At 33.3% G+C, this 24,996-nt stretch overlaps 2 protein-coding genes across 5 annotated transcripts; one reads left to right on the top strand and one right to left on the bottom strand.

Annotated features, from left to right (window-relative positions):
- Positions 1-6,095: 6,095 nt before the first annotated feature.
- On the top strand, positions 6,096-11,978 carry LOC111391634 (methionine--tRNA ligase, chloroplastic/mitochondrial). Of its 2 annotated transcripts, none has more exons than XM_023016888.1 (13): positions 6,096-6,309; positions 6,718-7,276; positions 7,420-7,563; positions 7,660-7,809; positions 8,671-8,838; positions 8,980-9,104; positions 9,269-9,362; positions 9,885-9,983; positions 10,149-10,329; positions 10,792-10,907; positions 11,057-11,212; positions 11,399-11,527; positions 11,651-11,978. In XM_023016888.1, the coding sequence occupies exons 2-13, from the start codon at positions 6,962-6,964 to the stop codon at positions 11,819-11,821; spliced, it is 1,848 nt and encodes a 615-aa protein (XP_022872656.1). In that variant the 5' UTR covers positions 6,096-6,309; positions 6,718-6,961; the 3' UTR covers positions 11,822-11,978. The 2 variants fall into 2 exon arrangements, with proteins under 2 accessions (XP_022872656.1, XP_022872654.1); XM_023016886.1 differs by having other exon boundaries at positions 10,792-10,958.
- Positions 11,979-17,770: 5,792 nt separating this feature from the next.
- Positions 17,771-22,250, bottom strand: LOC111391659 (heterogeneous nuclear ribonucleoprotein 1-like). 3 transcript variants are annotated; one of them, XR_002702144.1, is made up of 3 exons: positions 21,897-22,250; positions 18,806-20,045; positions 17,771-18,174 (listed from the first exon to the last, which is right to left on the bottom strand). XR_002702144.1 is itself a non-coding variant. In XM_023016911.1 (2 exons), the coding sequence occupies exons 1-2, from the start codon at positions 22,116-22,118 to the stop codon at positions 18,939-18,941; spliced, it is 1,329 nt and encodes a 442-aa protein (XP_022872679.1). In that variant the 5' UTR covers positions 22,119-22,250; the 3' UTR covers positions 18,481-18,938. The 3 variants fall into 3 exon arrangements, 1 of the variants encoding a protein (XP_022872679.1); XR_002702145.1 differs by having other exon boundaries at positions 18,867-20,045; XM_023016911.1 differs by lacking the exon at positions 17,771-18,174 and having other exon boundaries at positions 18,481-20,045.
- Between the last annotated feature and the right edge of the window lie 2,746 nt (positions 22,251-24,996).

Below are 24,996 nucleotides of genomic sequence, written 5' to 3'. Positions count from 1 at the left end.
GCTTCTGGATAAAAATTTATCTTGTTGTATTTTGAATAATGGAGAGTCTTCATCCACTTTCCAATCTCAAGATACCAATCTGATAGAATATTAAAAATAACAATAAAGAGTGTTACTTCTTCATGGTTATCATTTTTGGGCATTTTTGCTTCATGACATATCTTAACAATATCTTTGGGATATATCCTTTCAATAGAAAGTTTAGATTGAGTTTGGCTCTGTGAAGAGCTACCTTCTTTTTTGATATCTTGAATATCTCTATTACCAGTAATAGGTTTGAGTATTCCCTGTGAAGGGGTTCCTATTACCTTCTTTTCTTTCTCTTTATCCTCGGGGAGAGCACTAGTATTCACAAGTCCCTGCGAAGGGATACTAGTCTTGGTACAAGTAACTTCTGCCTCAAGGGTTATATTTTTACTTCAAAGGCTATCTTGGATATTTTGAATTTGGGTTTCCAAATAGGAAACTTTTATCTCAAGTATCTAGACTTTCGTCCTTAGTTGTTCTAGCTCCATCCCTGCTAAGATAATCAGGAAGAAAGTTAGCTTTTCCTTTAATATATTCAATATCAAATTTGAAATATGAAAACCAAATTTGTATCCTAATAATATATCTATTAGTCACGGATGGATCAACATTATTTTTCAAAAATGCTTTAACTTGAGTATTATCAGTTCTAATCAAGAACTTCTTTGGTAATAAATAATCTTCATATTTTTGAACTCCTTTTTTTACAGCAATGAGTTCTTTTCTATTCGTCTCATATCTTGTTTCAACTTCTTTAAATGTTCCTGATGTATAACCTGCAAGTATTTCAGGACAAGAACAATCTTTTTCACATTTATATTCTTTATGATTCTTTTTAACCTTTAACACTGCTCCCCATTAATAATCTGAAGCATCGGTTTCCAGGATAAAGAAATTTTCTTCTTGGGGTATTACAAGTTTGGGCAATACCTTTAATTCTTCTTTTACCTTTCTTATATTTTCACAATCTTGTTCTTCCCAAGACCACATTATATTTTTTCTTAATTTTGGAAGAAAATAATTTTTCAATTTGGCACAATTTTCAATGAATCCTTCAGCATAATTTAATATACCAAGGAAGCTTTGTAATTGTTTTTTATCTTTGATTTTTTCAAGAAATTCTTGAAGCTTTTCTCCAATATGGGATTGCAATTGCAATTCTCCTTCTTTTATAAATAATCCTAAGAATTCTATTTCTGTTTTAGCTATCTCAGCTTTCTTTTGAGAAAGTGTAATACCATGTTTTTTCATAATATAATAAAATTTCTCAAGATGCTCAATATGTTCATCAATATTATTTGAATAAATAAATAAATCATCTACATATGCAATACAAAAATGAGTAATTGGTTTGATTACCTCATCCATTCTTCTTTGAAATATCTGTGGTGCATTTTTCAACCCAAATGGCATTACATTCCATTCGTATTGTCCTAAAGGATTGGGGGTACTAAATGCAGTTAGTGGTTTACTTTCTTCTGTAAGCATGATTTGCCAAAACCCTGACTTACAATCAAATTTTGAAAATATCTTTTTGTTCTGTACTTGTTTAATAAGAGTGTCCTTATTTGGCAAGTAGTATCCATCAAATTTAGTAACTTCATTTAATTTTTTATAATTTAGTAACTTCATCAAATTTATGTTTTCTAACCATAAAAGCCGGACTGCTATGTGGGCTTTTACTTGGCCTAATCAATCTGGTTTCTAGCAATTCTTTTATCTGGTTTTTAAATTATTTTTTATCATCAACACTATATTTCATAGGTTTGACTCTTACTATAGTATCTGGATTAATTAATTCTATCTTTGCCTTTACTTTATCTGTATTCCATTTTTCTAATGGATTTTCAGAATATGTTTCAGAGATTTATTTTTTCAATTTTTCTAACCTATTTTCTGTTGTCATTTTTAAGACTGTAACTGGTTTAAATTTTTCTGTACTCCAACATCCACCACGCTGGGTTGAAGAACTTTGATGTTTTATATTTCTGTATGCAATTGTAACAGCTTTATTTATTTTTGGTGTAAATATTTTATATGCACAAGGTGTTGTGAACATATACTTATCAATATATTGTGTAAATGGCGCATATTTTAATAGAAAATTTTGTCCTAATAAAATATCACATCCTATTGTGGTTGACATATATATTGTATCAACAAATACTTCTCTAAAGGAGATTAGAAAAGGTACTTGAGTAGCATACTTACTGTATATTATCTTATTTTCACCTGCTGTTGTAGCAGTTACTACCTTCTTTGAATTATATTTCCAGTATTCAGATGGCAATAAATTTGGTAAGCATAAGCTTATTGTACTACCTGTATCTAAGTAAGCATGAAATTTAATTCTACAATAATCTTTTATATTGAGTGTAATTTTAATATATAGACTCATGGGATTAGTACTTATTACTCTTTCCATGATAACAATGATTTCATATTTTCATCTATTCTTGGAATGATAATTGGATTATCGTCAACTGTTATTTTCAAATATCCTTGGCAGATTTTATAAGGATTATATTTCTCAAGAAAGTTCATTCCTAGCAGAATAGGTGAACGATCTACTCCATATAATTAATCTTTATATAGAATTATTTCTTTGGTATATTCTTTCTGATCCTCTCCTACAAGTATTAGGGGAAATTTAACATATTTTCTTAGTTCAAGGTTATTTCCTAAATAATCCTTAAATATATATGGTTCTGGTATTTCAAAGTCTATTAAATGATTAACAAACTTGGCATTTACATGACTTTTATCTGCTCCAGTGTCTCTGAGGACAAGAAGATTTTTCTTAAATCCTTCTTGGTTTTCGTATCTTGTCTTAATGTAATATTGTGAACTTGATGGTTCGGCAATACTTAAATTCTTAAGTCTGCTTATCCTAGAGTCTTGTCTAGAGGGAAATCTTGCAATAAGATTGTCTCCTTCTAAGCTGACACTATTTCTTCTTATTAATTTTCCTTCAGAATTAATTTCTCTAGTTTGTTTATGGAAATCTAGCATTATTCGTTCTGGTATAGTAATTTCTGTTCTTGGTATTTCCTAGGAGGTATATATTGTGCTAATTCATCAAAATCTTTATATATGATAATGTTATCAGTTATTTTCCTTAGATTGTTATGATGGCTAGTACTAAAAGCAAAAATTGATTTTATGCTTATACTAATAGCCTTACTTTTTCTTAACATTTTCAAGTTTTCAATTCTATAATATAGATTGAAATTTTGGTCAATATTTTCATCACCTAATGATATTGCATAATTTGGATTTACTGTAAATATTATCTTTTGATAGACTAAATTTCCTACAACTGTTCCTAATAGAGCATCTATAGGATCTTGTAAGATTCTATTGTCCATACAGTATATTTCTATTGGTATGTTCATACCTTCTCTAAAAAATCCTTTTACCATTATCTGGACTACTCCTAATTCAATACATTTTAATTTGTTTCTTACGTTTTCTGGGATTTTGGATAGTTTTTGTTTTACCCATTCTTTTGTGATTATAGGAATTCTTACTTTTCCTATAGTATCTTCTATGTTGATAGACATTTCTTTATAATTCATACTTATAATTGTTTTATTTACCCTTGGTAAAATTCCTAAAAATCCTTGATGGAATACATCTTTTTCCTGTAGATCTAATATCTTCTTAGTAATTCCTGCGTATTTTTTAATATCAAAAGTAATCTCTTGATTAATTCCTTCTATAGAATCTTCAACTTCTTCAGTTGTTTCTATTTCTATTTCTGATTGTTGTATCTCCTGATTCATATATACTATTTCCTCATAATCTTCTTCTGATGAAGATGTATCTAATTCATAAATACTACTACATTCACTGCTTAAATCTTCAAAATATTCAATTGATTCTATATCACTATCTTCTTGGAATTTTTCATAAATTCTAAGAGTTTTTATATTTTGTCTATCTTTCTTTTTAGGACATTGAAGGGCAATATGTCCTTCTTCATTACAAATAAAACATCTACATTTTTTAATATTTCTTGGTTTAAATTTCTTATTCCAATTTCTTTTCTTGAAATATTTTTTATGTGGTTTAAAATTCCTTTTATTGAATTTTTTATAGTTTTTGAACTTCTTTTTATATTTCTTATATGGTTTATATTTCTTCTTATGGCATCCAAATTGTTCAACTTGGCCATTATCTTTATAACAACATAATGAATTCTTTCTTATTTTATAAGCTTTCTTATTTTCTAGTGCTTCTCTGCACCACATTCCTATCATTCTTCTTGTAAATTCAATTCTACTTTCAAGACTATCTATTTCAATTCCTTCCTCTTTTCCTAGAGGTAGTAATTTCTCATATTCTTTTAGTAACTTGATTCCCCATGGGAACGGTAACTTGATAAAATAAGACCTTAAAATAGGTATATTTTCCTGATAGTCTCCTTGATTAAGTATATAGTATAATTCTTCAAATTTACATGTATATCTTTCTAACTCACACATATCACATATCTTTAAATTTTCCATTAAAATCATTCCTTGATTATATTCATCTTGCTTTCTTTCTTCTTCATTAGAAGCATACCTATCTTCTAAGAATTCTGTTCTTAAAATTTTTTCAAATTTTTTTAAAATTTCCTGTATATTTTGTTCATTTAGAGTATTCCTATTATCTAATACCTCAGTTCTGTTTGTTTCATATTTTATTCTTCTTTTAATAATTTCTGGTAACTTTCTCCACCATTCAGAAACAATTCCTCTGAATGTATGTTCTATAAATTCAAAAGCTGTATATGTTTCCCATTTGTTAAATTGTATAGCTAAATCTGTACTTTTTATCCATGTTTCAATAGATTTATCTTTATCTACACAATCTAAATCTAACCATACTCCTGTTGTGTGGATTGGTTCATTATAAGATTTCATTGGATTTATTTCTTTTATGGATTGTTTTCTTATATTTCCAGTGTATCTTTTCTGTGTTTTTCTATATTGATTAAGACCATCTTTAAGTGGTATTGTAGTACCATAAGGATAGTCTTGTTCTTCATTACTACTGAATTCTACTTTTATATCATGACTTGAAGATGGATTAGTATTCATTTTTATATTTTCTATTTTTTCAGTTAATTCTTCTAACTGTTTTTTATATTCTTCATACTCTTCTCCTGTTGATTCTAAGAATTTTTGTTCTATCTCTTCTACATTTGTAATCATATATTATTTTTCTTCATGCTTTTTTCCTTTATTTTGTGTTATTCTAAAATCTTGGGGTGGATTAATTATAATCCTATCTTTTCCTCTAAAATTTTTATCTAATAGGGCATTTCTTATTTGTAGATTATATTCTAGATTCTCTAATCTTTTATATATATCCCCAAAATTTTCATTTGTGGTATTCTTAGGTAAATAAGGATAATTAGGTTTTTTATGTTTTTCAACTTTTTTCAAAAATTCTTCTATTATATTTTCTTCATCTATTATATTCATCATAATTTTCGGTTCGTAACATGTCTCTGATACCATCTCTTCGGAGTGTGCAGCGGAGGGGTTAATATTTTTAAGCCAATTAAAATCTTCATAAGTATTTATAATATCACAATAAAATTTATAAAATTCACTATTTTTTATTAATACTCCTTCTTTAATAATTTTATTTAGTTTTTTAATTCTTCTTCTCAGATTAAAAATTAGTTTATATATATCATTTTCTGTTTTGATTGTATTTTTATCTATAGAAACGTTTTTATTTTTTAATTTTGGATCTAAATATTTTGTAAAGAATCTTTTCAGATCTTCTTGTAAATAGTTTAATTCACTTTCTGTTGCATTTTTTAGATCAATAAAATTTTGTATTATATTTGGATTTAAATTTATTAAAGATTTATGATCTATATTTTCTTAAGAACCTATTTGAAGGTTTTTATACATTGTAGTGACTTTGGTTACAATTTCTCTATAAGGGGTATTTTGGAAAGATAGTTGTTTGAAAGCTATTTTTCAAATATTTTCATTTCTTAGACTAATTTCAAAAATCTTCCTATTATATAATAGGCTGTTTAGTTTTATTTCCCGTTGCCAACCCTTACTAATGCTCAACTTAACGTCCATAGTCCGCAAAAGACCCCAAGAAAACATACAAACCAGTTCTGGATATGGCGAAGCTTATAACCAATTATAAGTTATAATCCGAAAGGCTCAATTTTTAATAAAAAGATGTGTTGTTCTTGCGGTTTTCCTTCGACACTTCACTCTGTAACTTAGCAAATTTTCATCTGTCACTTACTCCGTTCCGCAGGTAAAGATTCTATCTTTTATTATTTTTTATTATTCCTATACTTTAGAAAGGTCTGAGAAAATGGGTTTTTTTGTGAGATAGATTGAGTTTCTATGGATTTTATTTTTATCAGATTTGCTGGGAATTATGTAGTTTTATTCAAGGATATTTTAGCTTAGTTACGGGAAAAATGGAGTTTTATGTATTAGATTTTTATGCAATTTACTTTCAATTGTCTAATTATCAGTTTATTCAAATTCTTGTGGTTTATCAAGAAAATAACATATGAGATTGCAGTTATTGGGCACTTAATTTTGTGATTTTAATGAAACTAAAGTTAAGGTTTTACAATTAGAAGGAAGACAATAGCAACAATTAACACCTTGAGTTTCTGCACTTCCACTAAAATTTCATTATTTTTTTCTCCAGGAATCAAACAAAAGGAATTCGTCTGAATCATTTTTCTTACTGTTTAACCAATCAAGTTTGTAATTTTAAATTTCTTTGATCTTGTTCGGTCATTATCAATAGCCAATTGTCAAACTTGTATGGTGCTGTTCCTCAAATCTATTCACTGTCCTTAGATCTCTACACTTGAGGCCCCTTTGAACTGGCCTGTAACATGACATAATCCTCAAAGCTGTGACAGGCTTTGGCTCCTTGTTCAAAGAAAATGGCATGTAGAGTTCAACACTCGATGCAAAACAGCCTCTGGTTCTTATCATCTTCTCGTTTCTACAGTACGATACAATCCCAAAATGTCCGGTCCAAAAATCCAAAGTATTTTTGCAAGAAATTGCTCTCGTCTTCTTCTTTCTCGAAAGGAGTTCGCCATTGCAGTGCTACTGCGAGCTATACAGATGCAAATATTAATCATTCAAATGCAGAGTCATTTGTACTCACCACTCCACTTTATTATGTAAATGCCCCTCCTCACATGGGCAGCGCTTACACCACCATAGCTGCTGATGCCATTGCTCGTTTTCAGGTAATACATCTGTGAATTGGTGTGCTATTTTGAGAATAATCCATGTAATAATTGAAAATTTTAATTTCTGAGTGGTTCTTTAGTGATATGGCTGAGTGGATCTTACATGGGCTACTTTGTTTAACTCTTTTTGTTGATGGCAGAGACTTCTCAGGAAGAAGGTTATATTCATAACCGGCACAGATGAACATGGGGAAAAGATAGCTGGCGCTGCAGCTGCCAATGGTTCCAGTCCAAGGGAGCACTGTGATTCTGTTTCACAAGCTTACAAGTTACTTTGGAGAGATGTATAAACCTCCATGCATTTAACTGTTGTGAAAACTTCAATTATAGTGATGATATTGTTTTTTGATTATTTATCTTTAACTCGTTCATTATGGCAGTTAGACATTGCTTATGACAAGTTCATTCGAACGACTGACTCAAAACATGAAGCCCTAGTGAAGGAATTCTATTCTAAGGTTCTTGCCAATGGTGATATCTATCGGGCTGATTACGAGGGATTATACTGTGTGAATTGTGAGGAATACAAGGTGATGTCCAATGTTTAAACAAGCAACTTTTTTTGTCCTATTTATTGTGTAGCCTATCTAAGTTGAATGTAAAGATGGCTAAAAGAATAGTCTTCTGGCATGATTTTATACAATTTGAGATATTATGCGACATGTTTATTAAAGTCTCTTGAAGAGGTGATAAATTGATATGATGTGATTCTGAGTCTCCTATAAATGAAGTTATTTTTGAGACTACTAATTGAATGATTCATGTGTCTGGATATTATAGATGGTTTGTGATATCGGGTGGTAATATGTTACAACTCAATTAAGGCCAGTATGACTGTGATTCTCTGTCCTTAGTGTACTTCCTTTTGCCTCATTTTTCTTGTCTCTTTGTTCTTTGCTTGTAAGAGTTTGTCACATTTTCAATTTGTCTATGACTGCTGTAAATCTGGACTGTGATTATATTCTTTCAATAGACTTATGGGAGAAACCCAAGTAGGGAAAGGACTGGAAGAAGAGGTGAAAGGAACTGAGAGGACCTCATAGTAGATCGATATGGCATTTTGAGTGATAAGCAGAATGGGATTACATCTAAGAGTATGATATATGTCCAGCTTTTATTATTAGTTTTGAGATGTGGAAGGCTACTTGTATCACCTAAGCTTAGCCAAACACGAAAATAGAAACCATGTATAACCTATCGGTTAAATTGGAGAATGTTACACACAAGGAACACAGTTGTAATATAAGTGATCAATCAAATAAAGAATATGAGCATGTATGTTTGTTTGAAGTCAGCTTTCTAAATGTTTGCTGCACCATATAACTAGATATTTCTGTTTCCCCTTGTTTAGTTGCTTTAATCTTATAACCTTGTCCTAATGAAACCTGTAGGATGAGAAAGAATTGTTGGAAAATAATTGCTGTCCCATGCACTTGAAGCCATGTGTTCGAAGGAAGGAAGACAATTACTTCTTTGCCCTATCAAAGTATCAAAAAAGGTTGGAAGATACTTTGACAGAAAACCCGGATTTTGTCCAGCCGTCTTTTCGTTTGAACGAGGTTAGACGATGTCCTGATCTGCACCATTCTACTGAAATTGTTACTGCTTTTTAGTAGTATCTTTTAAGCATTTAGTATCTATGTTCCTGTCTTTACAAGATTTATTGTAGCCTCACTTTCTCTCTACATGAACTTCCATAGGTGCAAGGTTGGATCAAAAGTGGCCTGAGAGATTTCTCCATTTCACGAGCATCAGTGGACTGGGGCATTGCAGTTCCTAATGATGATAAACAAACTATTTACGTATGGTTTGATGCTTTGTTGGGGTAATATATCAATTCTATGACTGCTTCTAACTCATTGCGTATGCCATAATCCTAATCTTCTCTATCATTGCTTTTACATTCCTAATCTAGTAACTATCCTAACACAGTGGAGGATCATGACTAATTTTTTTATTAGATTCTTTTTCTCTCTTCTTGTCAAGCAGTTATATATCTGCTCTATTGGATGATAAGGAGAAACCTAATTTACAAACTGCCATTTCTTCTGGTTGGCCTGCTTCTCTACACTTGATTGGCAAGGTATTCTTACTACTAACTCTTCAGACAGAGCGTTGTCATTGTTTATATTTTTTTTTCTCGGGATTTAGGGAAACAAGATGGTCAATTAGTATTCAAATGTCAACAGATTAACCTATCCATATATATGTAGAAACAAAGTCACTTTCATCAAACATGACATTGTGTCGTTGTTCTAGGTTGTGTTGAGGTCCTTGTGGAGAAAATTTATAAATCTTGAATGAAGCGTCAGTAAATGGTCTTTAACATGGGGACAGAGCCTAATTTGTGAGGCACTTGTTTAATAAATTTACCATCTTATGAGTAATGCCCTGCTTCTTGTCTCTTCCAATATAATGCGCCCATTCAGTTTCATGCCAGTAACTTTTCAGTGACTTTAATCAGTTAATTGCGCCCATTTTTTCTGTCTTTTCCTTTTCATTGGCAAAGAAGACATTCGCCTTTTCCTAATTGACTAGAAAAGTCATGGAGTTCATTTATATATTGCTTTTATATAATTGCTCTTTGACAAGTATTTGCATGCAGGATATATTACGATTTCATGCTGTTTATTGGCCAGCAATGCTCATGTCAGCTGGACTGAGCCTACCGAAGATGGTTTTTGGCCATGGATTCTTGACAAAGGTATCTAAGTTATTTTTTCATCTTTTACCATAAACCTTGAAAGATTGCTTATAATACGGTTTCTATCTATTTTCCGTTTGTATAAAATACAGTTCATTTGCATGCATTTACTATTTTTCTCATTTAATATGCTTTACTTAACTAGCAATGCTTTTCATTTGTTAGGATGGCTTGAAAATGGGAAAGTCACTGGGAAATACACTTGAGCCGACTGACTTGGTGCACAGATTTGGCTCTGATGCAGTCAGGTACTTCTTTCTCAAGGAGGTGGAATTCGGTAGTGATGGGGACTACTCGGAGGACCGTTTTATCAATATTATTAATGCGCATCTTGCGAACACAATTGGTATTCTTCCTCATTAATTTTATATGCCCAATTGCATTTCAAATTCATATTCGTTTAGATTCTTGTGTATGTTCATTCACTTGTCTGCGAGAAAAGAGTCTGTTTGTATGCACCTGAAAGAGAGTTATAGTAAAAATTCAGTTTCCTTATGAGTTAAATTATCATTTACAATGAATAATGTAATTTTTCTGTTTTTAATGATAAATTTTTTATGTACTTCGGAATATATTTTTAAGGTTGTAATAGCTATTCTCTAAATACCATAACGAACAAACAAGGGATATTCGTGTTAGGTTCATTCAATTCTTTCTAACCAAGCTGAAAATTGAGCTTTATATGCAGCCCTAGCATTTGGCAGAGAATGATAATATCTGGATGACAATCAAAATAATCATTACAGTTTAAATGCAAGCAAAAACTTTAGATTTTTATGCTGGGAGTCTAACTTTAGCTTTATCACAGGGAATCTTCTGAACCGTACACTTGGACTTTTGAAAAAGAATTGCCAATCAACTTTGGCTACTGATTCAGCTATTGCAGCAGAAGGAAATGCATTGAAGGATACGGTCGAGAAACTGGTAAAGTTTGCATATGAAAAATCTCACTCTTCTTTGTTGGGAAAGGGACACGTGAGCTAGCTCCATAATACTACGAACCCTATCATTAATTTCTTCTCTTAATATACAATACTAGGTTTCTGAGTAATTTTTAACTATCATTTTTGTAGGCCGAGAAAGCCAGAAAACATTATGAAAACCTAGAGTTGTCATCAGCTTGTGAGGCAGTTCTAGAGATCGGTAATGCTGGGAATGTTTATATCGATGGACAAGCACCATGGTCTCTTTTTAAGCAAGGGGGTTCTGCCTTTGAAACTGCAGCCAAGGTTTCTTCTTTCTACTCTTTTCTGTATATTTCATGGAACCTACGCATATTCACGTGTAAATATGCATTGCATGATGGTGGGTTGTTTCTATGTATGCAATCGCTTTCTCATTAAAATTCGGAATGTGTTAACTTGAACTTTGTCATTTGTTTCTACACTGATAATAACCTTTTGTTTTTCGAATAGGACCTAGTGATTGTATTGGAAGCATTAAGGATCATAGCAATTGCTTTGTCCCCAATCACTCCAAGTTTATGTTTGAGAATATACACCCAGCTTGGTTATTCTGAAGACCAGTTCAATGCTGTTACTTGGGTTGCTCTCTCTCTCTCTCTCTCTCTCTCTCTCTCTCTCTCTCTCTCTCAGTGCATGCAGATGCGCACGCGTACATATGCTGTAAGTATAGGACTGATGATTTATTGTTCTAATTTGTTGCAGAATGATACAAAATGGGGTGGGCTGAAGTGCGGTCAGGTCATGGCGCAACCAAATCCTGTTTTTGGTAGGATTGAACTTGAGACTGAAGCGAAAAATGCAGGGGATTCGACTAATAAAGCAAGTAAGAAGATGAACAAGACGCCGAAGACCCAAAAGGCAGTTGAAGCCTAGAAATTTTTGGTTCACCTCAGAGGATAGTTACAAGTTCTTTTAAGATTGTTTACACTGTTCATTTTTGTTTCAATTTTTTCCCATTTTGGATGTACATTAAAACCTTATTTACTTAATCTAGAAAGAATTATCAGCATTGTTGATGATATTCACTGTATTTTCTCCAAATCTCAACTGTTGCGAGTCGTGTTTTTTGTTCTATCTCATGAGCAAGTAAAACACAACGCTCGTTTTCATTTATCTCTGAGTTTACTAGAATGCCAAGGAATTCTTGGTGTCTGAGACAACTTGTTTCACTTTGTGCAAGATTGTGGACTGGCAATTGTTTACATTCAGCTAGTGGTGTAAAATGGATGGGGCTGGGCAGGTCTAGTACGGGTTGAGCCAGACCTGTGAAATGTCAAATTTATTCCTTCACTATATAAGGTGTCTTTTTGAACATTCTGGTTTCCCAAGTTATACAAAGAATTTCATGTAACACCACTATAACTACATACAAATATTGAGTTGGGTATAAGAAAAATGAAGAAATTTTGTTTATGTACAAATGCTCTCCCACTCTCCATCTATGTCTTGGCAGTCTCATGACATTCTCCTTGCTAAGTGGAGTGTATTCTTCAGGAAGTTATTCACAATTTTATCATTCCTATGACACAGTACACCCTCAATATGGTATTAGGGTTGGATCGATTGCATGGCCCGTTCGCTGGTGGCATCGGCAGCTTCAGCTCTACACCAGCAGCACCAAGTCCGCTGAATTCACAACCCATGATGCTAAAATCTTGGACTAATTGCTTGGTCGACTCAGTCATCAACAGCACCACCCATTCGACTATCTCGAATTCCTTTCCAACAACATCCTAGACAATCAACCCTTCTCCGCATGTACAAAATAAGCGCTTAATCGGTCGAAATCTTCCTCAATCATGGGATGATCTGACCTCGCATATGTTCTTGAGCAACCCCCAGCTAGTTAAAAAACCATAAGAAAGACCTCAAATGAAGCCGTCAGTAATTCTTTTAGCGCAATTGGTCACATAATAGAGTAAGATTCTGCTTAAGTGTGTTCAAATTTCAATGCTGGTGTAATGTGTGTATTGGATGCTCTACTCCAACACTGCATGTAGCTCTTTTCCACAGCTCGTGTTATAGGAAGAACCGTTTGAAGATAGCTCTGTTTTGATCCTTAAAAAGAAGCACAAGATCAACCAACTTTAACAATAGGAGAATATGAATCATAAAGTTTGACTTGCAATACGAGTTATACTTACCACATGATGCAACAAATGTAATGTAATGTACTCTAAGCTATCAGCAAGGTCATAAACTAAATTCTCTGATACGTCCACTGGGATTTCGAAGTTCTCCATAGCTTCCTTGGCAAATTTAATCAGGTCTATCGCAGAATTCAGTGGGACCCATCTATCAACAGATCTTAACTTTCCTTCCATCCACGTGAGTGTTATGTGTACACTTGGTCACCATGTTAGACTACACAAGATCGTACCTTCGATAGGGTACGAAAGTTGCATGCACTCTAATGCTCGAGTTAGACTATGAAGAATATATTTGGGTGTGGGAGAAACATAATGGACAAAATTATGCTTGTCAGTTTGAAGAGAGAAATTCACCTTAAGATTAAGATTGTAATCTTTCATTACCTTTTGGATGGCACTAGGTGTGGGTATTTATGGTCAAGAAAAATGAGTTGAGATCCATTGGATGGTTGACACGTGATCTCATTCCAATGGCTCATGATCAAGCTCAATTGTATCAATCTATAGCTACTCTAGGCATGTAGCTCCCATAGCCTGAATTTAAGTTGGAAAATTGTGATCTAATTGAGCAATGTTGTTGTAGAGCTGTCACATCAATCACTTTGAATTTGAGATTATTGGTAGTCTTCTGCTCGCTTGACTTTTTGTGTGATTTTTTGTTTGACTATCGTGATCTATCATTTGAGAAGAGGTGCAACATTAATATTTCCACATTTAAATTCAAACAGAGCAACTTCTTCCATCGGTTGGATAAAATAATACCTCAAGGATCAAGTGTCTCTCTCTCTCTCTCTCTCTGGACTTCATCATTTTCTTAAAAATTCAAATTTTTTTTTTTTTTTTCTGTAAACGGATGGAATCACGACATTTGAACTTTGGACCATCATTATCATAATTGGACCGGACTAACTCATCGGACCGCAATTACTTGAATCGGTTTAAGATTTGATACTACTGACTAAGTCTCTATGTTTCAATTTAGTTTTATTTTATTTATTTGAATTATGACAAACGGTAACAAATATTTTCTTTTTCATATTATGACAATGGGACCAATTGTCCAATGTGATTTAGTATATTCATTAAAAAATAATTCTTCATTTTAATTTAAATTAAAAAAAAAGAAAAAAGAAAAAACAGTATTGTATGTATCATCACCCGTTAAGAACTTATGTCAATCCCATTCAATGCATTCACGTCATCTGTCACAGGTATACAACAACGGCAGTTACTTCCTCTAATGTTAGAGAGGCTTGAGATGATAGATGTGGGTGATTAGAGAAGGCGGTGGTAGAGTTGTGACGTTTGATGGTAACGCTCATACACTTGCAATTAATAATGTCATTCACGTGCAAAATTATACTCGGTTCTTCCAAATTTCCCGTCTTGTAAAAATAATACATACAAATTAAGTGGGAAACGTGTTAAATTTTCTTGATTAAATCTTGACTAGATTTACACAGCAAACAATTCTAAAGGGTAACAAACACACCACGTTGTCGAAATAACATTCGCATATTTAGAAGCCAAATTTGTGGGCATTGACAAATTCGAAATGTCAAGTTGTGTTTCCATTTCACTATCAATGCAGCCAACAAACCTTTATTTGTACTTAGAGACATGCACTCTTGTCCTATACCCGTGATAAAAAATTGAATTGGATTGATCGATTCAATAAATATAAAAGGTTAAGATTATGATACCCATCAATATAATCCCAAAACCAGTTAGTTTACCTTAAAAACTAACCAATTAAACTATGCTCGACATCTTGATTTCGAAACTTTTATTTAATAAATGTTTGTGACGATGTTTAAAACCTTAGTCTTTACATTATTAAAACTTAGTATTCTGAATAATACTAAATTTTAATAAAATATGGACTCACCAAGAAAATAAGTAGATAGACTCCATCTTGGTGTCTCAATGGCTAGCCTTTTCACATTTTGAATTTTAAAAATTTTAATGGAACAAATTGTGTTTTTCCCTTTTCTTATCGACTCAAAAGTATAGTAATGTATCAAAATTTGACTCGAGAACAGTCAATGAGACAAGAAGGTGAAGTAGATAAATAAACACATATATATATCCAAAAACTAAGGAGTTCAGTCTACTTCAGTTTCTTCTGTGAATGCCATTCTTTTCTTTACACTCCTGTTTTCTCCTACTGTCATAGATAAGTATAGCAGGAATTGTGCTATTTGTACATAAAAATAGTACATAATGGATTACATAAAATGATGTGGAAGGAAAAGATAGGATGAAAAGGTTGACTATGTTTTAAATTGACAAATGATAGAAAAATATGTGGCATTGTGTAAATTATTATATAAAGCTTGATGTCCCACCCCCATTTTTTATGTATTAATTGTCCTGAGAGTATTAAAGAAGAGAAAGAAGTATCAACTTATGCAATGCTGGACGTGTCTCGATCTTTTTCTACTTCGATATATCAATGTAGCCTGGCCTACCTAAAGTTTAAAAAATCTTATCTTTATCAATGACATAATTTGGCATATTTGTTGTATATATACACCTAACTATTTCTCTTACATTGTTAAGTTAATGTAGTTAGATGTGATTGAAAGAGAGTCGAAGATGAAGAGAATGGCGGTGGTCGGTGCCGGAATAAGTGGACTGGTTTCTGCATATGTTTTACCAAAGCTGGTGTAGAGGTGGTGCTTTTTGAGAGGGAAGATTATTTGAGAGGCCATGCCAAGACTGTTAATGTTGATGGCACCAATCTTGATCTTGGATTCATGGTCTTTAATCGAGTGAGTAGTTTCTCTTCATTTTCATATGGGATCTAGTCAATGTTAAGCAATAATATCTCATTTCAAAAACACTGGGGATTTGGGTGGATAATAATATTTCTTCTCGTCTATCTTTTTACTGGCAACTTGTTTGGTATAACTTAAAAAGTTGCTAAAAGTTAAGATTAAAATCTATAATTAATTCTAACCACACATTTCATTGAATCGACAACTTTTATCGAAATATGCTAATTTTTTTATAAAAAAAACTTTGTCAAACAGCCCTTGGCTTCTCTTAAAGAGAGTCGTCTCTACTTCCCTACTTAGATGCTCTTTTGTTTCTAAGGGCATGTTTAACATTGAAAAGGTTAAAAAATAGTTTTTTATATTAACAACAAAGAATTTATTTAGTATACCACAATTTTTAATTTTTTTTCTTATTTACTTAAATAGCCTTATCTAAAATTACATAATTAGGGATGATATACTTTTAATTAATCACACCACAAACCTAAACCTAATTTCTTATTCTTCCCTATAATTACAAGTCTTGTGCCGTGATATTACATGTAAGAATTCATCAATTTGTTTAAGCATTCTTTATAAATTTTTTTTTTCCCAACTCGTTAAATCTTATAATTGTAAAATGCAATTCTTTAAAAGAACCATTCTTTTTCTCTTCAATCAAAATTCTTCAATTTTGGGAGTCCATTCCTCCATTCGCAAAGGCCATTTTATGTTACTGAAATCTTCACTCATCAAAATCTCCACCTCTATTTTCCTCCTCCTTTATAATTTTATTATCTCGTTACACATGTTTGTAATATTTCTCACATTTTTCTACAGATTGTTCTCTCGACCTGGCAATATTGCTGCATTTGGTGATCCATAAAAAGTTGCACCTTCCGCATGTCAAACAGTCGTCAAATTTGATTGCCTCATTCATTATTTTGCATGCTTTTAGGATTATCAGAAAAGTTTCAATTCTTGGTGATTTTATCACGCATCGATATGGGACATCTGAAAATTATATCAAGCAAAAATTTCCTTTAATTCCAAATAAATTGAGCGACTAGCAATTCTTCCCTTGTGTCTTCCATACCAGAGTGTTTTAAATCTTGAAATAAATGAAATTGAAAGAAATTAAACTGGATGAGAATGCGCCTGTATCTTCAAATTGAAGTTGGGAGTCAATAGCATTACAAAGTTTATAACATAAAACAAATGCCAACTCCACTAAACCCAAACTGGTACATTTACAACCTATCATCAAGTTTATGAAATGCAAATATAGGCTAGACGCTAAGGGAGCATTCAATAGGATAACCTTTGTAGTTAGGTATGTTTCATTTTGGTCATCAAAACCAAGAACAAGATACTTCATTCGAGGAGAGCACCAAATCAAGAACATGCTTAATGAATAAAAGTACAAAAGTCTAATGGAGAAAACCCCATTCCCTAAAAACTCCTCTCCATCCAGCCAATTTCTTCCTCCTAGTTAAACTCCAAATTCAAATTCAAATACACAGCAGTAATTTGACTTAAAAATCAGCCACTATATAACATCAAGTTGATCCAGTTTAGACCCAATTTCTATCCTCCACAGTACCACAGAATTTCTAAGGACTATGCCATAAGCATTCTCACAATTACAGCCAATTTCATCCTCCATGTCGACCTACAAAACTAGAGCACGCAATAGTCCAACTTATAGCTCCACGATTTCCAAATAGCCCAACTTATAGCACAAGTTACAGTTAGATGAGTCCTAGAGAGCACTGAAATGCAATTATTAATGCCATAAATTACTTGTAGTGAATTAACAGTAAACTTCAAATGGACTAGAAGTCAATGAACTAGGACAGTTATTCGAGAAAAGGAAGAGCAAAAGACAACATGAATGAACAAAAAAAATAATGTTAGTTCTTTGCCCTAAAAAAGAAACTTGTTTATTGATATCAGACTGATTTTCAGACAGTTAGGACAGTTTACTTCAATGAGAACCAATTTTAAATTCTACTCTATAATACTAACAGAGCACCAGACAGTTCATGTTGTGATTACTGGACCAACTACTCTCCAAGAGCGACAAACCAAACACGTCTACCATGAATCTTCATCACACTAAAACCTCGATGAAGATTGAGAGATTCCAGTTTGAAAGCTGCTTCAGCACCAGTTTCGGGGTACGCATCAAATTAACCAAGCCAAGTCCACTTTTATGTTCCATTCCATGCTAAACACGTACACCTTGCATTAAGCTTGTGTTTAGCTTGAGTGGACACTTCAGTTCACCCATCTTAGTACACGAACATCTCTACTCCTGTACAACACAAGGGCAAATACAGGGGGAAATTATTATGACATTGTCAAAATGTTAACTACCACTAAGATTATTGCTACCCACTAGGAAACTGATCTACCCGAGATTGCAGTAGCTCTACTTCTATAGATAAAAATGATACTCTTCGGCAGAAAATGTCCAATTAACACCAAGATTTTCACCACCAATAAGAAATTAAAGTACCCAAGATTAGATTCCCTATCAATAAAAGGTCAGTTTACAAAATTTCCTGTCTGATGACATTATACTAAGAAATATCATTGCTAACAGCAATGCAATCCATAAGGAACATCGTGATAGCAGTAGCAATGAAATACTACTGTCATGTAATAATCATGAAGTTTCCTCATCAGGTAAAATCTGCTAAAGTCCAGAAATTAAAACTAACTTCATAAGATTTCCAAATAACTCATCTTAACTCACATAAAAATTCCACATAAGCTAAATCTCAAACATTACGATAAGCCAAGACTCCAGATCAGCTAGCAAACATAGCTATAAGCAAGCCAGAATTTAAACTAAACTTAAAAGCAATAAAAAGTGAGGTAATCTCTAATCCTCAATAAGCACTACTTATTATAGGCTGAGCAAAATAAGTACGGTAATATACTGGTATTCAAGCAATCCAAACAGCCCCAATATGCCAGTGACGTCTTGCAAAAGCCACCTGCCATGCACCAGAAATGGGAAAGCCCTGATGGCAAAAACCTCCAACCAAGGATAGATGGAATCAAGTAGAAAAATCACTGCTGAGCCTGTCTAGTTGGAGCACTGCCATATCCACCACCATACCCAGCTTGGCTACCATGAGGTCCATTTGATTGTTGCCCATAGTTACCAGAAGCTTGTGAAGGGTCAGATCGCCAGCCTGAGTTTCCATACCCAAAACTACTACCAGCATCACTGTAGCCACCTCCCATATAACCCCCAGGACCTGCTTGCAGCTCCCCTGCAGGTGCACTTCCATTTGGGCCACTTCCTGTACGCCCACCGACAGCCCCATAAGCAGCAGCTTGGTTCCCATAAGTTCCATCACTGCCACCATATCCACCATAGCCATAACCTTGATTACCATATCCAGGACCTCCGCTTGGAGACTGACCACTAGTTACTCCACCACTACCAAGGCCACCGCCAGCACTAGGATTAGGGCTACCCCATTGAGAACTTCCATAGCCCATATTTCCATATCCAGAGGGAGCCTGTGAACCCCATGAACTTCTTTGGGCATTTGGAGCATTAGGATTCCCATAGCCTGAACCAGCACTTCCATAATTTCCATATCCACCATAAGCCATGCCATTATTGCCAGGACCATAACCATAACCGGAAGTATTATACCCAGATGGACCATAAGGTGGATATCCACCTCCAGCATTTTGAGATTGCATGTACCTGGAGGAATCCATACGACTATCTCCAACAGAAGAACCATACCCTTGATATCCTCCAACACTGCTGCCGCCAGTCCCACCACCCATAGAACGGCCACTCCCACCAGGATTGGCATCTTTTGGAAGAGCACGCTTCACTTCCACTTGCTTCCCATTTAGATCATGAAAAGTCTTGTGTAAAACCCTATCTACTGCGTCCTCGGAATCAAATGAAATAAAACCAAATCCACGAGGTCTGTTTGTCTGCTGATCATACATTATTACTACATCAGTTACAGTGCCGTAAGCTTCAAAATAATGACGGAATCCATCTTCAGAAAGAATTGGTGGCAATCCCCCAACAAATATCTTCTTTGTCCTAGTATTCCCAACACCTCCGAAGTTCCTAAAAGTATTAGAGTTTCCACCTTTTGAAACTTGTTGTTCCTCTCTTGATAAAGCTCTCTTTGCCTCTACCTATTAGGACAAAAACTGTCTCCTGGTCATGATGGGAGGATAAAAATGACACATAAAATACAATTCTAAATTTCAAATATATGTAGGACGAGATTGAAATCACGGGCACCATTCAGGTTTAAATTTCTCATGAAAAGGCATAACATTAAATTATCAATAAGAGGAGAAATTCAAAATTTTCAACGGATAACAACATATTCAGTTATTGGAGAACAGTACTCTCTCTCTCTCTCTCTCTGTAACATGGACCTAACATGAGTAACAATAAGCCAGTAGAAGAAAGCCATACGGCCCATAACAAATAATCAATTTGATGCAACACAACATATTAATGATAGTTGCATGACCAGAGATTAATTAGCAATTCTACCCTGATAAATAAACTACGGTCCACAAAAACATGCCTAATTCCCAACAAAACCCAAAAGATGTGATCAGTTGAAGGGGAAAATGATCCAAAATTGGAATCCAGAAGGTGAATTTGTGTGCACAGATACAAGTTTGAAGACCAAATTGAGTCCCAAGTTATAATTATATGTGCACGGTCACGCTTGTATGAATGCTGATTTTTGCATGTGTGCACATCTCTGTCTGCACCCACCCGTGCTTGAAGGCTGATGATATATATGGAGTTGGGGTTAACTGCTGTGATAGGATTCTTAATCTTGTACGGGCGAGTGGAAGAGACAGAAGAAGAAAGTGTGGTGGGTGCATGGGACAAAGCTGCAGAGAAGAAGTATTTTCTTATCTGCCTCATTGTTCTTATTCTCTTTCCTCGAACTGTTTATCATCCAGAGTTATAATGCTCAAATGTAGATAATTTGATTCCAATTCCTATTCAAACCAAAAAAAAATATGTATAATTTTGACTTTAAATTCTTTTTGCATCTTCAAAGTGTAGCGGGGTTTTTACATTTCAAATCCATAACAAGGCTAATCCATTCTGATTTCAATAGTGAATTAAATGATATCGAAAAATAAGCAAAATACATGTTGATACAAGAAAAAGCTTGCACTGTTTTTGTCTATGAAATAAGTAAATATGACTAAAATTAAAGATCAAACATGAAACAGTTGAATATATATACCGTTGAATTAGTATAATAGGATGGGAGAATTGGCTGTATACATGAATTAGCAAAAAATGTAATAGATTACTATTTGATACGATGGAAACATGGAAAAGCTCAAGAACTGATATCAAGGCTTAAACCAAAAACCCATAAATCTTTCTATATCTAAAAGGTAACATGATAACGCCCACAACAACCAGAAATAATTGCAACAAACAAGGATACCCAATATAAGCTACCAAAAATCACTCCACTATAGCAAACCACAGTTTCCACCAATTATCAACAGATTTATATGTAGAGAGAGGCCTAAATTGAGGACAAAATTTTCCAAGAAAATAAAAAGGATATATTCATAATATCATCAATCATTAAAAACATTTTACAAAAGCTAACAGAGATTTAGTGTATACTAGAGTTGTAGAGCTCATAGCCAAATCTCATAAAAAATCAATTGGCTAGATCAGATATGCACATGACAAATGAAGACTACAACAGAAATAATACCAGCTAACAATTTGAATCGTACAAATATAACAAAAACCCATAACCCTGAATGCGGATAGGAAAAATTTAAATGATCAACCTGTAAAAATCGCAGAAAATAAGACATACCCAGGTACCTGAATGAATAAAGAAACACGAATACAAGCAAAACCAGCCATGCCGAACAAAACCCATAATGATTTTAAAATAACCCCAAACCCCAAATTCAAAGCAAAAAACACAAAAAATGAAGAAAAACTATATATTTATCATTAATCACATTAAATCTCACCGGGCGGCCATCGATAACATGTCTCTCTTGAAGAACCCGATCCAAAATGTTCGGATCTGTAAATACAACAAACCCAAATCCTCTAGGTTTGCCCGAGATCTTATCTCTCATCACTACAGTCTGCAAAACCTCACCATACCCTTGAAAATACTCCTTGAGCTTTTCCTCATCTGTCTCCCATGATATCCCTCCAATAAAAAGCTTTCCTTGATCCGAATCCATGTGTAAATATATGTATATGTATATATAGATTGAGCGATTCTCTCACTCTCTTTGTGAAAAAACGAGGGTTTGAGAGTGTGTGTCTGCAGACGGCGGAGCTGGGTCGTGATAGGTAGACAGATTTATGTGTGCAGTGTAAAAAGTTAGGGGTTTAGATTGGCTGGGTAGGACGCGGGATTGGGAATGGACGGTTGAGATTGGGTGAGTGGGATATTTTGCTTGGGTGGGTCTGAGGTGTACTACGTATGGTGACTATATTACTACTATTTATTTTAATTTGTATGCAATAATTTTTTTTTAAAATTTTTTTATTGTACTTTGAATTTGTTTGAGGTAGATTTTTAATAATTTAATATAAAAGTTTTATTTAGTCCTTGTTTTAGCCACATTCTTTCAAAAAGTTATTTTTTCAAAATTAATTTTCAATCACGTATTCTTTAATAAAATAATATTGCACGAAAATATAAAATTTTTCTTTAATTTTTAACTACATATTATCCATTAATTTACTATTCAAAATACATTATTTCCCTCAAAACGGGAATTAAACGAGGCTTTAGCATGTTGATTACCAAGTCTAAAAAATTATGAATTTTTTTGTAAATTATTTTATTGAAAGAATGTATGATTGAAAATAAGTTTAAAAATAAATAAATATTAAAAAATCTGGATCAAATGTGTGCTTATTTCTTTTGAGTGATCACTGGTAGGCTTGTGCAAGCTTAGCTCATGCTCGGTTCGTTTTACAGAGAGCTCGAGAATGAGTCGAGTCAAGCTTAGCACTTAGAGCTCGTGGACTTTGCAAGTTGACTAGCAAGGTGGTTCCAGAGTTTTTTTAATCTTATATGTAATTTTATTTCATTTATTGGAAAAATTGAAAAATGGGGATCAAAATCTTGCTCAAATGATAAGAATGAAGTATTATCAGATCAAACTCGAGCTAGAATTTCATTTGAGAAACTGTAAAGTTGTCGAAAAGCTCATAGGTTGGGTTGGCTCTATCAATTGCCTACTAGTTACAAATTGAGGGGTTCTTAAGTTTATAAAATTTAATCTCAATAATGGTTAAGAAAAAAAAAATTCTCTTCACTATTTAGCAATGAGTAACTAACTAACGTTGTGGATGAGAGGATTTAAATGGGGTACAAACCTATAGATTCGTGCTACAAAAATTCGTTTTTCCTCAAATTTATTTTTAATAAAATATTTTTACACATAATTATTTTTTTATTTTTTTACCGTTACTCTTTCAAAAATGGTGTTCAAACGCACCTTAAAAAGAATTATTTTTTGTACTTTTAATAGAGAACCAAATGGTACGGTCAGATTCTTGATTCTTCATGTTAAAATGGACAGTTCTCAAATTTTAAACAATTTTCGTCTCGAGTTGAGGATAGAAAGCACATTGACCATCTCCACGGTACATATTATCTTGAAAAAGAACTATTATAATGTTAGAAATATCACACAACTTGGCAACAGAAAGGATGAGAATCAAAAGAGTGATAAGGAGACCAGAAAATTTTAGAGTAATAAGTTTGTCAAATTTAAACCAATGGATAAACGCAAAGTTGTTAATTTGTTATTTGACAGTTGTTATCTATTTTTTTTGTGTATAAACACTAACTACAATGATAATGGAGAGTTGTTGAACTTATTTTATAATCAAGTCTTTTATTCATTTTTAAAGTTCTTTTCATATTTTCTTCTTATAAATCAATATAATGATCATCGATCCACATGCTATATCCATGAAAAACCTAAGGAAGTAAAATTTCTCCATTATACCATTACGATTCTCACCATAATCTCTATGTTCCAAAATGAACCCATTGCTCTTCATAATACAGCAATTGAATGTGATCCTAATTATCCAATCAATCAGTATCTAGTCTCCTTAGTGAGAGCAAAATCACGAAAACATGACAACACTACTGAAAAATACAATCAAATGATAAAAGTAGACACAACGAATTTTTGCACAGATTTCCATCCAAAAGTATATGCGCTGCTCATTTTTCCCAAACTCATTAAGTTGCCTGTCCAAAATTTAAAGATTTAGAACATATTTACACTTTTTTCAAAGGAATTTGATGGTTGTGTACAACCCCCCCTCAGAAAAAAGGGGGGCTTGCATCCAATAAAAAAATCGCAGCCCCCCTCTTGTGAGAGATGCTGTACACTGAACTTGACAGCTCAATGTACGAGTAGCAAAACCCTCTTTCAAAAGGTTAGAATCGGAATCACAATACAACTTTCTATATTTAATTTTTTTTTAACATAATCATAAATTCAACTCAGCCTACCTAAAGATGGGGTTAGGACCCCAATAGGCCACAAAGAAATTTAGCCACCACAAAACACGAGCCTACCAAGTTCGTAAGGCAATTTCCTGAGTAGGGGCGGAGCTAGAAGAGTAGAGTTATAAGAGAAAATTTCACAAAATTTTAATTATGGGGACAAAATTAAAAATTATAAGAAACTTTTTTGAAAATTTTGTATAAAATCTATTACAAAATCTTGGATTTCATTTTTAGTGTGGGGGCAACGGACCCTATTGTAGATCCGTCCATGGTCCTAAGCATCTTAGAAGGATCCAGCAATGGACCCTATTGTAGATCCGTCCATGGTCGGGCCCGATTTTTTCACCCAAAAAATTGATTTTTTGACCGTTATTTCACTATTTCAGCCGTCATATTTGATTTCTCTCTCACAGGTGAACCCCACTTTTCTCCTAACGGTCAAAAAATCAATTCTCAAAATCACTACCAAACTGGCTCTAAAAGTTATTTTTTTAAGTAGATAAAGGGACTCATAATTATCACATAAAATCCACAATTTTTAACTTTTTGAGTCACATAACCCAGTACTTATAAGC

Source organism: Olea europaea, unplaced genomic scaffold (genome assembly GCF_002742605.1).
Source record: "Olea europaea var. sylvestris unplaced genomic scaffold, O_europaea_v1 scaffold810, whole genome shotgun sequence".
Lineage (NCBI taxonomy): Eukaryota > Viridiplantae > Streptophyta > Magnoliopsida > Lamiales > Oleaceae > Olea > Olea europaea.
This window is presented reverse-complemented; position numbering and strand designations above follow the sequence as displayed.

Excerpts from the sequence above, each read along its gene's own strand:
- LOC111391634 (XM_023016886.1), top strand. The coding sequence starts at position 6,962 with ATGGCATGTAGAGTTCAACACTCGATGCAAAACAGCCTCTGGTTCTTA. Across the intron at positions 9,105-9,268 it reads TGGTTTGATGCTTTGTTGGG|TTATATATCTGCTCTATTGG; the intron begins GTAATATATCAA and ends CTTGTCAAGCAG. Across the intron at positions 10,959-11,056 it reads CTTTGTTGGGAAAGGGACAC|GCCGAGAAAGCCAGAAAACA; the intron begins GTGAGCTAGCTC and ends TCATTTTTGTAG.
- LOC111391659 (XM_023016911.1), bottom strand. The coding sequence starts at position 22,118 with ATGGATTCGGATCAAGGAAAGCTTTTTATTGGAGGGATATCATGGGAG. Across the intron at positions 20,046-21,896 it reads ATGTTATCGATGGCCGCCCG|GTAGAGGCAAAGAGAGCTTT; the intron begins GTGAGATTTAAT and ends TTGTCCTAATAG.